Source organism: Coffea eugenioides, chromosome 5 (assembly GCF_003713205.1).
Source record: "Coffea eugenioides isolate CCC68of chromosome 5, Ceug_1.0, whole genome shotgun sequence".
Taxonomy (NCBI): Eukaryota; Viridiplantae; Streptophyta; class Magnoliopsida; order Gentianales; family Rubiaceae; genus Coffea; species Coffea eugenioides.
In genome coordinates, this window is record NC_040039.1 from 49,104,888 (window position 1) to 49,116,613 (window position 11,726).

An 11,726-nucleotide genomic window follows, 5' to 3' on the forward strand; every position below is an offset into this window, starting at 1 on the left:
CACGACTGTGACGATTGATTTTTTTTTTTTTTTTCGACACAGGGGTGTCTGGGTCAATCCTTACGGGACCCGACTAATCCCCTGCGGCCTGGACCCGACGCCCCAACCCGGCCCGAACACGTTAAGTGCGCGGAGGATTGATTGAGTTGTCACATTCATTTTTTGTAGAGCAAAGGATAATTACTCATGGCATCGTATGTAGACGTGTGTGTTCAATATTCGATTATCATGTCGCATAATTAACAGAAGACTATGGGAGTTTTATTTCTTATATATATATATATATATATATATATGTATATATATAATAATAATAGAAAAATAGTACTTTTTTTTTCAGAGACTGTAACTGTTGTATAACCTAATCTATCCTACACTAAGGGAAGGGAACAGACTTAAGGAGGTCCAAGAATAACTTGAAGGAGACTGAATCATCATCGGACCAGACGAATACATTACGCATCCGTCTGAATTTTTTAAGTAAAGCCACTTTAATGTAGTAATTGGTGGGAGCACCCCACCAAACTTTAATACTTTGGTGGCGGCCAAAAGGTTGGTGGTTAATAGAAAAGTAGTACTTGCATTGAATTACTTCAACCTTGCAATATCTCTTCTCTGCATAAAACAGAATGAATACAATACGGATTAACATGATCTCACTCCAAGATCTCAAAAAAAATATCTTTAGCAAATTTAACATTATTAGCACCTCTTTTTCACCCAATTGCAATTCGCAATCATATGCTTCTTGGAGAAGAAACTTGGCATACACATTCGTTTTATGTTAAAAAACTTGAATTTGATAAAATGATCCATCTCAATTGAGATGTTTACGGAGAAGGCTCTTCTTTCTTATTCACTACTCAGACTAAGCAGTAGTAGATAGCTGCCTTTCACTAGATTTCATTTTAGAAAGCAGTCGTTATTTGCACATATATATATATATATATAAAGGAACTAGATAGCATTAGTTAGGTACCTAACTAACATTTCCCAGAGATTCACTTTCAGTCTTTCCTAATGGCCAAGTTTAACAGATAAAACAGAAATTTTGATAGTACAAGTTAGAGTTATTCTTTAAATGATGACAGAAAATTGGGGAGAATCCAGCAGCGTAATACCACCACTATAAACATAGCAACTTTACAGCTGGAATATTTATTTGTTTGGATTGTGATTTTTCACAGAAATTTTTTTATCTTTTTCGTAAACACATTTCTCAATTAATTTTTTACTTTACATACATCAAATCAAATCGCTATAGTATACATATATATATTTTACAAAAAACTTTTAAAAACAGCAATTCAAATGGGAATTTTCAAAGATTTATGGAAGGCCATCCATGGCTGTTTACCATGCGTGGAGAACTCGAAATGTAAGTATTGTATCAGAATAAATCTGCGTCTGCTACGGACGTTGTAAATGCCGTCATTGAGGCCATCCCACATATTGCTGCCTCTTGGAGGGGAGTGCCAAAGATCAAGGAAAATTGGAAGCTAGTTCACATATGTTTTGAGGGACATTATTAGCATTTGTATAGATTACATTAGGAAAATTTTGATGTATGGGCAGGGCAGCCTCCTGCTAGATGATACTGTTTTAAATCTTACCAGTCCTTATCAATAAAATTCCCAAGTTTACTTGAAAAAAAGAAAAAAGCAGCAACAAAAACAAAGATGAATCATGTATGGAAGGCCGATTAAACTGTTCTTTCGTTGAGAAAAATTATAGGCAAAAACTCCAAAATTTTTGTTTCCAGTGAGACTTTCATTGGTTAAAAATTGCTTTGTCAAATGTCACAGTATATACTAGTTATTTTATTTCCCTTCTGTTACTGGCTTTTTCCATTCCAGGCCGCTGCTATTAATACGACACCAATTCTTCTCTCCTGCTAAATAATGTACGGCTCCTTGGGGCTGATTCTTTTTTTTTTGGGCTGATCCTTTAGGATGATTCCACTTTTGTGATTTTGATTTTTTTGAGTTACATGCCCCAGCCCAACAACATCTCCAGTATTTCAAGTTTGAGTACTATTAATGCAAACGACTAAGCCCATCAAGCCATACTAAATATAAATATATATTCTATAATCATATCAAAATTTTTCCTTACAACGCCAAGGACTGAATTGCTATCAGACTACATACAACGCAATATGATGTCTCACCCCCAAAAAAAAATTTTCTTTGAACATGATGAGGGGGTAGGAGGAAGGGCCTAGTTGGGCCCCCAAAAGATCAAATGGAAGAGGCATGCAGCCTTTTCTCCCTCCCTCTGCCTCTTTTCATCATGGGCCAAACCAGTCCTAATAGTGTTCAATTTCATTTCGCCCGCGGCCGCAATACTCCTCCCGGAGCTGCTTTTGCCATCACCGGAGTACTCCATCAGGAAAGCATTCCTCTTCTGCTGCTCCATGCTCTTGAATGCTGCCTCAAGCTTGCAAACCCTTTTGTTACCACTCATCTTTCTCAGCCTTTTCTTTCCCTTTTCCTTCGTTTTTTTCGTTTGGTCCACTAAAAAGTTGGAAAAAAAAAAAGGTAATTGGATCAGTGATCGTGACTATATATTAAGACTTGAGCTAATTAGCTTCTGATAGAGCATTTCTGGCCATGCCACATGTAGGCATATTTATAGAAGACTAGAAAGAGACACCAGAAAGAAAGACGCGTCTGGAAAGTTGGTGGGAGCAAGTTTTAGAAAAGAAAACAAGGGGTGAGAGATCCTTGGTTTTCCTTCACTTTCAGCGGTTTTTACCAAAATGTGGCAACCGGACCATAGTTTGTTAGTATAACTCTGCATGTGCTTAATTGTCTTTCCATTAAAGTGATTATACCTTAGAACTTTACAACATTGAAGTAGTAGACTATTCTCCAGCAACGGCGGATAGTTGCTGGTAACAAGGAAAGCCAACAGGGATCAATCATTAGTTTAGTTACCCCACGAGTCTGACTTTATCCATGGAACATGTACTAATAACCTAATATTCTCATTTGATTTAAACACTTAAATATGAGATCCAAAATATTTTTGTTTGGATTAGCTGTTTTCTGGAGTGTTTTTGAAATATTTTATTATGGCAATCTGTATAATTTTTTTTTATTATGGATATGTTTTGGTGATGTTTTTTAAGGTATTTTTGAAATGTATTTAAAAATATTTTTAAAGCTTAAAAAATTAAATCTACCACCCACCACCACCACCCCGTCTCTCCTTCCCCTACCTCTCCCCCTTCCTCCTCCCTTTCTTTCTTCTCTTCCTCCTTCATTCTTCCCTTCCCATTTCCTGTCACACCCCACCCTTCCCCTTCCCCTCCTTGATGTGACGGGAAATGGGAGAGAAAGGGAGGGGAGGAGGAAAGAGAAGGTGGAGAAAGAGGGAGAGAGAATAGAGAGGGAAAGAAAAGGAGGAGAAGGAAGGAGAGGATGGCGGTGGTGGTGGGCGATGGTGGTGATAGATGGAAGAAAAACATAATTTAGATTTTATTTTTTTTTTGTATATTTGAAATTATTTTTGATATATTATATGGATGTGATATTTTTGAAGGTGTTTTTATTTATATATTACTGTAGTAATATTGTAAATGAAAAACTTGTTTTTCAAAAAATGGAGAATACAAACAAAGCCTAATTAGTCGTTTTTAAGCTAGTTATTTGAGTTTGAAAATATATTTGATAGGTAACCTCCGAATTTTTGCTGAAAGTGGGAGGTGCCTTTGCATGCTTGTTCCAAAAAAAAATAAAAAATACCTTCAACCAAAAAATCCTCCTGCATGCTCGTTTTTATTACTACGTAGTAGGAAAGCGAAATAAAGGAAAGAAAAAATTATTTTCCCATGTATGTTCGTTTTGATAAGAAAAAAAAAAGATAATTATTATAAGTTATAGAAAATATTGTGAATGCTAATAATTTTCCTCCAATATACTGCAAATTTTGTAAGACACAAAATGCACGAAAATGAAGAAAATTTTGCTAAACTTTCTTACTAATACTATACAAACACCTGTAAAGGGCAAAAATAACTAGTACTTCTCAATTTTCATACTTTAAGCGAGGGCAAGACTCCTGAAAATCGTTGTAGGCCCTAACCTGCAGGATTAGAGTCTCGCAGCCTGACTATTTCTTTTAGAGGAAAGTCATTAGAGAATGGAGTTGTTGCCGTAAAACCAGAATTAAGGTCAATACATTTGCTTCGGTGGTTTCATCCTCAAAGTCTCTTTCCTCCTCTTTCTTATGAAGCGGTTTTGCCTTAAATTCTCTCAAAAAATTGAAAATTTAAAAAGAACTTTTTTAGATAGCACTGGTGTCTGTCTAAAAAAGTTCTGTTTTGTTTTTCGTATATACTTCACACCATTTCAACCGTGCGATCCTCTGAACTCACAGCCACAGGTTTCTATTATACAAGACTCACAACTCAACTACGGCTCTAAGACATTATGAAAGGCTTCTTTCTTTCTTTCTTTTTTTCAATAAATGTTTTGAACTTTTTCTTTGTCTTCTGGAGTTTGATATTTGAGCCTTCCACGAATTGAAAATTGATTGCATATAATAATAACTCTCTTTCTTTAACTCTTTTTTCGAACCATCTTCTACGTAATTCTTTCTCCCAATAGTAAAAAAAAAAAAAAAGGACACAAATAAAAATGAAAGAAGAAGTAAAAGTTCAAAGAAGAGCAAAATGGACCAAAGCCTGCAAATGATATTCGTTGTCTTACAATAATATAACAAATTGTCAGGATATATCATATGTTTTCTGAAAAAAAGAAAAAAAAAATGGAAGAAGAAGCTAAAATCTAATAGTACTAGGACCCCAACTACTCAAATGCATTACTTTCTTCACAGAGTTTTCTCTTCTTGGCGTCTTCTCTACTTCCCTAACCAAGAGAGATGGCAAAACGGAGCGGGTAGTCAGGGCCTGATGGTACCAAGAAGCATGGCGTTGGAGCGGCATCAAGGGGCGGCTACCTTGATCTTTGAGAACCATACCCACGGCTGCTCCTATGCTCCCACCAACAACCAAGGCCTTTGCAGTTGCATTCATTCTTCCAATATTTGTTCTAGTATAATTAATATTGCAGAATTAGTATGATTGAGAAGGTGGTATTTCGTATTGCTTGAGAAGAAAATAGATGGATGAAAAGGTTTGTGATTAAGGCTGAGAAAGGGACTATGCGTATATATAGGACAGGTGTAGAGAACATGGCACGTGAGACAAAAGTTAGGCATACTACGAAACCACAGTTTTCGGAAAAACCTATTGGTTTTTTAATCTTAAAACCAGCTAACAAGTCACTTTCTGCGATTTGGACCCATAGTTTTTACATGCCATAACTGTTGGAAGCTCTCCTCCATGGTATGGTATTGGTACGTGGACAACTAGCCTGGGATGCCGCGTCCAAAATATGTGATGTAATTTGATATTTCTTCGATAAGGTATTGGAAGGTTTCTTTTTCCTTTTTTTTTTTTGCGTAAACTTTTCTTGCTAAAGTTAAACTAAGATGATCCTAATATTCCATCTTGGCATGTAAGTTGATTTTCCCTCTTAATGAGGATAATAAAATCAAGAAATCTTGATCAAAATTCCTATATTTGTAAATACACGATTTTCCTAGTTGACCCCAGGAGAAAAAAAAAAAAACTGTTTTAAGAGAAAAGAAAAAGAAAATTACAGAAAACGCCAAAAAAAAAAAAAAGAAATAGTGTGTAATTGGGCCAATTTGTAGGACGAGGCCCAAACTTACTTTTCCAAGCTTAGACTGGACAGATGAGGATCCATGATTACGGTCTAGAGCATTTGTAGTCGAAGTTAAGGCCCAAAACCAGATTAACCTTAGCAACAATCCACATTACCCACAATGGCTAAAGTTTTCACTATTACAATCCAGTCCAGCGTCCACTCTTGCAGAGTCCTCCGCCATCATCCGGCCAGAAATCTAAAGCGCCACCATCTCAGCCATAGGTTTCCCCGGCGATACTCCACCGGAAATGGCCAATCATACACAGCTTGTCACTGCCCGATGAGAGTGAAGATGTCTCGGAGTTTTATGCGCCACCTGCTTATTCTAGACCCGATCGCACCTGATTCCTATGGCCATTTCAAGGTTACAGCTATTACTAATATTAGCTTTCAGTTTTTTCTTTTTTTCAATGATGAATTTTGTATTTCGTATTGCCATTCTTCGGCTCTTGATGTTTATAATACAATACTAGCAATTAAAGATCAACCTTTTTTGTTTTGTTTTGTTTTTTTTTAAATTAATCGTGGGATAAGTGGACTATGTTGGAATTAGATGTGTTTATGAAATTTGTTACAATAACAAATTTGAATGAATAGCTACGGACCTAATACAGGAGAATATTTTGTGTTTCCTAGCTTTTACTTTTATCTGATTCAATGGTAACCGAAAGAGGGGGAAAATTTGCAAATTTGGCAACATCTCATCTTAAATGTCAATTGGGCAAGGTTGACTATGTATACTTTATGACTAATTTGGAGCCGTATTGAAATGTTGCATAACTTTTCATATACTATATTTTTTCGAACAATATTGTAATGCTTTGGATTCATTTAGATTTGACGATAGAAACTTATTGGTGTGATGTCCTTGTAGAATTGCGATTTATGGTTATAAGTTTACTGATATATTTCTCTGATGTAGATTCTTGACGACCGGAACCATTAGGAGATTTGCTGATTGCATTCACTCAAGTCCAAAAACCGCCAGGTTAGGGGCAGCTCATAGCTTGGTGGGATGTCCAGTTGGACTCCCTTACATCCTGCGCCAATTGTATTCGCATTCAAAGGTTTCTTATAGAGGATTTTCTTCATGCACAATACGTGAAGGCAGGCAGACATTGTGGAAAACTGGGAACCTTAAAAAAGTAGCGTTCTACTCAACAAGTAACCCAGTTCCTTATCATGCTCGTATTCCATGGAGGAGGCTTGCTCATATTTGTTCCTACAGCAGTCCGTTAAGTAGAATTGCATGTGCTGTGAGCCTTGCTTTGACCCGATCAAAGCTGGTAGTTCCAGGTATTTTGGCTTTCATTGTTGGAGAGCTGGGATGGAAACGAGGTTTTAGGGCTGAGGCAGAAGGCTTCCCAACTGGGGATTTTTTCTACACACAAGCACAATTTGGACACGTTCACCTGACTTCTTTCATTTTCTTGCTTTTGGAGGGTTTAATGTTGTTTCTGAGAGCAATATATTTAGGGATATTGTTCTCCCCTTGCATTTTTATGGCTCCCTTTGCTGAATCCCTTGGTTCTGAGTATAGGAAGACGTGGCTACAGACAGTTCGCATTACATTAGAAAAGGCAGGTCCAGCATTTATTAAATGGGGTCAGTGGGCAGCAACAAGGCCAGATCTATTTGCAAGTGATCTGTGTAATGAGCTTGCGGAATTGCACACCAAAGCACCAGCACATAGTTATGCACATACAAGAAGAACGATTGAAAATGCTTTTGGTCGCAATATTGCTGATATTTTTGATAATTTTGAAGAGGAGCCTGTAGCATCTGGTAGTATTGCTCAAGTTCATCGGGCTACCCTGAGATTCCGCTATCCTGGCAAACGAGGAAAGCCTGTTCTTGTTGCCGTAAAAGTTAGACATCCTGGTGTTAGTGAGGCTATTAGGAGAGACTTCGTATTGATCAATTTATTTGCTAAAGCTTCTCAATTCATTCCTACACTGAAATGGATGAGACTGGATGAAAGCATACAACAGTTTGCCGTCTTTATGATGTCCCAAGTTGATCTTGCAAGAGAGGCAGCTAATTTGAATCGTTTCATCTACAATTTCAGGCAATGGAAGGATGTTTCCTTCCCGAGACCACTATATCCTTTGGTGCATCCTGCTGTTCTGATTGAAACATATGAGCATGGCGAAAACATCCTGCACTATGTTGACAAGCTTGAAGGGCATGGGCACATTAAAAGTTCCTTGGCTCACATTGGCACTAATGCAATGTTAAAAATGCTTTTGGTATGATTACTGCTTTCCACTTGAAGGTCCACTGTTCTTAGCACTGTTTTTATTAACTGTATTGATTTCCTTCACTGATGCTAAGAAGTTGGGTAAGGCATTCTTGAGCAGAACTATCACCTTTCTTCGTATGAAAGATATGAAAAACAGAGCTATCAAAGAAATGATGACCAGATGTAAGCCATGCTCCATTATGTACATGAATAACTGCCATTAAGAACCAGCTATTTGTTGCCTTTTTCACTAAGTTTAGATGATTCCACTGAGAGTATGGTTTTTAGCACAATAACGAGCCAATAACATCTATATTCTTCTCAGAATTTTAGTAAAAGTACTAGCGATTGTCAGTCTCCATTTTAGAACCTTACTGCAGTCAATTTGCCTGGGCTAAGGGGGACTTAGCAAAGAAAATCTGTTATTCTATTAATTGAGTTCCTAGTTTCAAACTTTAAAGTCTGTATAAGCTGTTTTTATAGTTACATTTTCTTATGCTAAAATCAGGTTTTTTGTCTTCTTGTTTTGTTGATCCCCTTGCTTTGGGGGAAGAGGGGTGAGGTAAGGGTGCTTTACCCTTAGGAGAGCTGTTAATTCATTTCTAGTAAAATGATTCGAAACTTTTCGGTTTCTCTAAATTTGGTTGCAGGTAGACAATTTCATCCATGCAGATATGCATCCTGGAAACATTCTGGTTAGAGTGTCTGATGGTGAAGCTTTAAATAAAGGTTTGTTTAAGTCAAGGCCGCATGTTATTTTCCTGGATGTGGGCATGACGGCTGAATTATCACAGAAGGATCGAATCACTCTATTGGAGTTTTTTAAAGCTGTCGCACTTCGAGATGGTCGCACTGCCGCAGAATGCACTCTTAGATTATCTAAACAGCAGCACTGCCCGAACCCGAAGGCATTTATCCAGGTGCTTCTTTGTTCTTATGCAGCTTTCTTCATAATAAGGTAATCTTGGAATTTTTTGATGCTTGCAGAGGTTCATGCTAATTACGTAGTTATATGGTCATCCACTACCGTAAATAGACTATTATCCTGTCTATTTAACTGGCTTTTGTGAGTTCTTTTTCAGCTAATGCTAATCATGTAATTCAGCAACAAAGATGCTTTAATTGATGGTATCTTAAAAGTCTGCAACAATGAAAAGAGGTGCTAATGTTGATAAACAATAAAGAGTTATAGAAGACGAGAGTAGAGTTGGAAGAAAATTCTTAAGGTAGTGTCTTAAAACTGAAGATTCGTTGTACTGAGATTGCTAGAAACGCACTACCTACTATGGTTTCAAGAAAAGGCTTATCCTTTCTACTGCTCACCAGGAATATCCTGGTAATAACTTTTATTTTACATGCTATATACACATTGCTTTTGTAGTATTTTTTCAAAAGATCTCTTGCACCTGACGTGGGTTTATCAGCAGCACACCACAACTGTTGCATAATAGACGTTATACCTGGCTGGGACTGAGCTGAACTAAGTCCTGAGTAGTACTCTTGACCCATTTAAGTTGAATTCTCCTGTCATTTCTGGCCAAAATATTTCTTGTGCTTTAAGTGCGTGCTGATTTTCTTGCCGTTGCGATTAGTCAAAAATCAGTAACTAAAATTTCATTTAATTGATGGTCTCCTTTAAGAATAACCTTTTCATTCTTAGTAGGCAGTGGAGAATACATTTAACTTCTGGGCCACAGATGAAGGAAGTTCATTCCACCCTGCTGATTGTATGCAACAAATGCTTGAGCAAGTTAGACGTCACCAAGTAAACATTGATGGAAACGCTTGCACAGTGATGGTAACAATGTTGGTGTTGGAGGTACATTTTGGCCTCTCTTTTGCTAAATCGCTGTTTGATGTCTAATTTGGTGATAAATGTTTTTGAAATTTTGAACTATATGGTTTTGAAACTTAGCATATGCAATTCTGAAAGCTATATTATAGCAACACCATTGTCCTTTATTCCACTTTTTGTGGGGGTTATATTACTTCTTTGCTGATCATATATGTTCATGTTATGGTTATTGCCATTTTCTTCCTCAGGGATGGCAGCGGAAACTTGACCCTGATTATGATGTGCTCCGGGCATTGCAAACATTGCTCTTCAAAGTTGACTGGGAGGAATCCCTCTTCTACACCATTGAAGGACTAATGGCCCCGTGAAGGTTGTGCGTTTCTCTTAGCCTAGAAAGAAATCTGACGAAGTAGTTGCCTCGAAAAGAATTAGATGGACGATTCTCTTGCTCTGAAGAAATAAAGATATTACAAGAATCTCAAAACAGAAAAATACAAACAAAATCTGCGACCAGAGTTGCCCAACAGTTTTGCTGTTTAGGATTCCTTAGGTTGTCTACTAATTGTAAAATGGAGAAAATCTACAAGTCTTCTGGCCAAAATTGAGCGCTGCTTGTTGTATCTTTGAAAGATATAAGCAGAATGGTGTAAAGAGTCACTGAGCCGAGAACAGGAAAATGAAAAGGAAGTAACGAAAGATGAATATAGGTTAAAATGTTTACGGGAGCTTTTCGTATGGATTGGTTACTTTATAGGTTAATCTGTTCGTATGGTATAGTTTCAAAAAATATGAATAAAGCGTCGAAGGTGATCAGACTTACCCCGAAGTTCCTTGGCATAACTGGGACAAATTCTACTGAATGCAGTACCACTACTATAAGTTCTATATTGAGCATGGTGTTGTCTCTCTCTCTCTCTCTCTCTTTGGCTCCTCTACCATCAGAGCTGCTCGAACGTTTCAGATTACTTGTTTCTGACGAGTTGGCAGCAAGCTCCAAGAGCAAATGAACAAGGTGGAAAATGCAAGGACTTGGAATAATATGAAAGAAAAATACAGAACCTGTGGGAGACATCTCCGTGCACATCTAGGAATCGGTTCAGAAGAGCTAAAAAAAAAACATGATTGGGTGCAGCGCAGATGAATCAATCGACAGCTAAAAATGGTAAGATGGAGATCCTTCATCAACGCTGCACTCAATGATATTTTTAATCTCTTCGATGATTTTTCCTTCCAGTTCGGAACCAATTGGTTCGTTAGTCCTGGGCCATTTGTTGGGACTAGTTTAATAACTTTAATGAGGAATGGGATGATAAAGTACAAGGGACGTATCAGGGGATAACGAGATTGTACTACCTTCTCATTTGTGCTGCTCCTAAATAGTAACTGGCTTCTTGTACTATAGTTGTGGTTGTAGTACAAAACCCTCCTGCTGTACCATCAAAGACTAACCATTTTCTATTTGGGAGGTATTCGTCGTGGTACAGTTTAAAGACCAAATGCTGTGGATCTAGCCCAGTAGACGATTTACAATATTAAACACAAAATCGATGCTTCTACATTGTCCAAACCAACATATATAACATTTTTCAAGATTTTCTTTCCAGTAACTGCAACATATTGCAGCTTCATGTTGGGGCTCATTTTATTCTTTCTTTTTAAGATGAATTTTCCTAGTATAAGAAAGATTATCAGTTAGCCTTGTATAATCCGGGTTTTAGCAAGTTCCGGAAGATACTTTCTGACCATATATGTATACTGACTACCCTAACGAAGACAATCTTCTGTAAAACAAAAATGGAAAGGAAGAGAGAGCGTCGATCATCCTTGAGTCACTGATTTATATTTTGCTTCCACAAAAATTGAGGAACAAACGCATGCCATTGCCAGTTTTTAGGACCTCCTCAACACTCACGTAATATCAAGCCTGATTTTCACCCACCACACCTAAAAT

At 37.4% G+C, this 11,726-nt stretch overlaps 1 protein-coding gene across 2 annotated transcripts; it reads left to right on the forward strand.

The window, feature by feature from the left end:
• Window positions 1-5,897: 5,897 nt before the first annotated feature.
• Window positions 5,898-10,500, forward strand: LOC113772399 (probable serine/threonine-protein kinase abkC). Of its 2 annotated transcripts, XM_027316994.1 has the most exons (6): window positions 5,898-6,102; window positions 6,661-6,726; window positions 6,850-7,987; window positions 8,631-8,900; window positions 9,644-9,799; window positions 10,024-10,500. In XM_027316994.1, exons 1-6 carry the CDS (start codon window positions 6,089-6,091, stop codon window positions 10,141-10,143), a joined length of 1,764 nt encoding a protein of 587 aa, XP_027172795.1. In that variant the 5' UTR covers window positions 5,898-6,088; the 3' UTR covers window positions 10,144-10,500. The 2 variants fall into 2 exon arrangements, with proteins under 2 accessions (XP_027172795.1, XP_027172794.1); XM_027316993.1 differs by having other exon boundaries at window positions 6,661-7,987.
• The last annotated feature ends 1,226 nt before the right edge of the window (window positions 10,501-11,726 follow it).

Coding starts and splice junctions, on each gene's coding strand:
- LOC113772399 (XM_027316993.1), top strand. Junction 7,988..8,630: donor CAATGTTAAAAATGCTTTTG/GTATGATTACTG, acceptor ATTTGGTTGCAG/GTAGACAATTTCATCCATGC. Junction 8,901..9,643: donor ACCCGAAGGCATTTATCCAG/GTGCTTCTTTGT, acceptor CATTCTTAGTAG/GCAGTGGAGAATACATTTAA.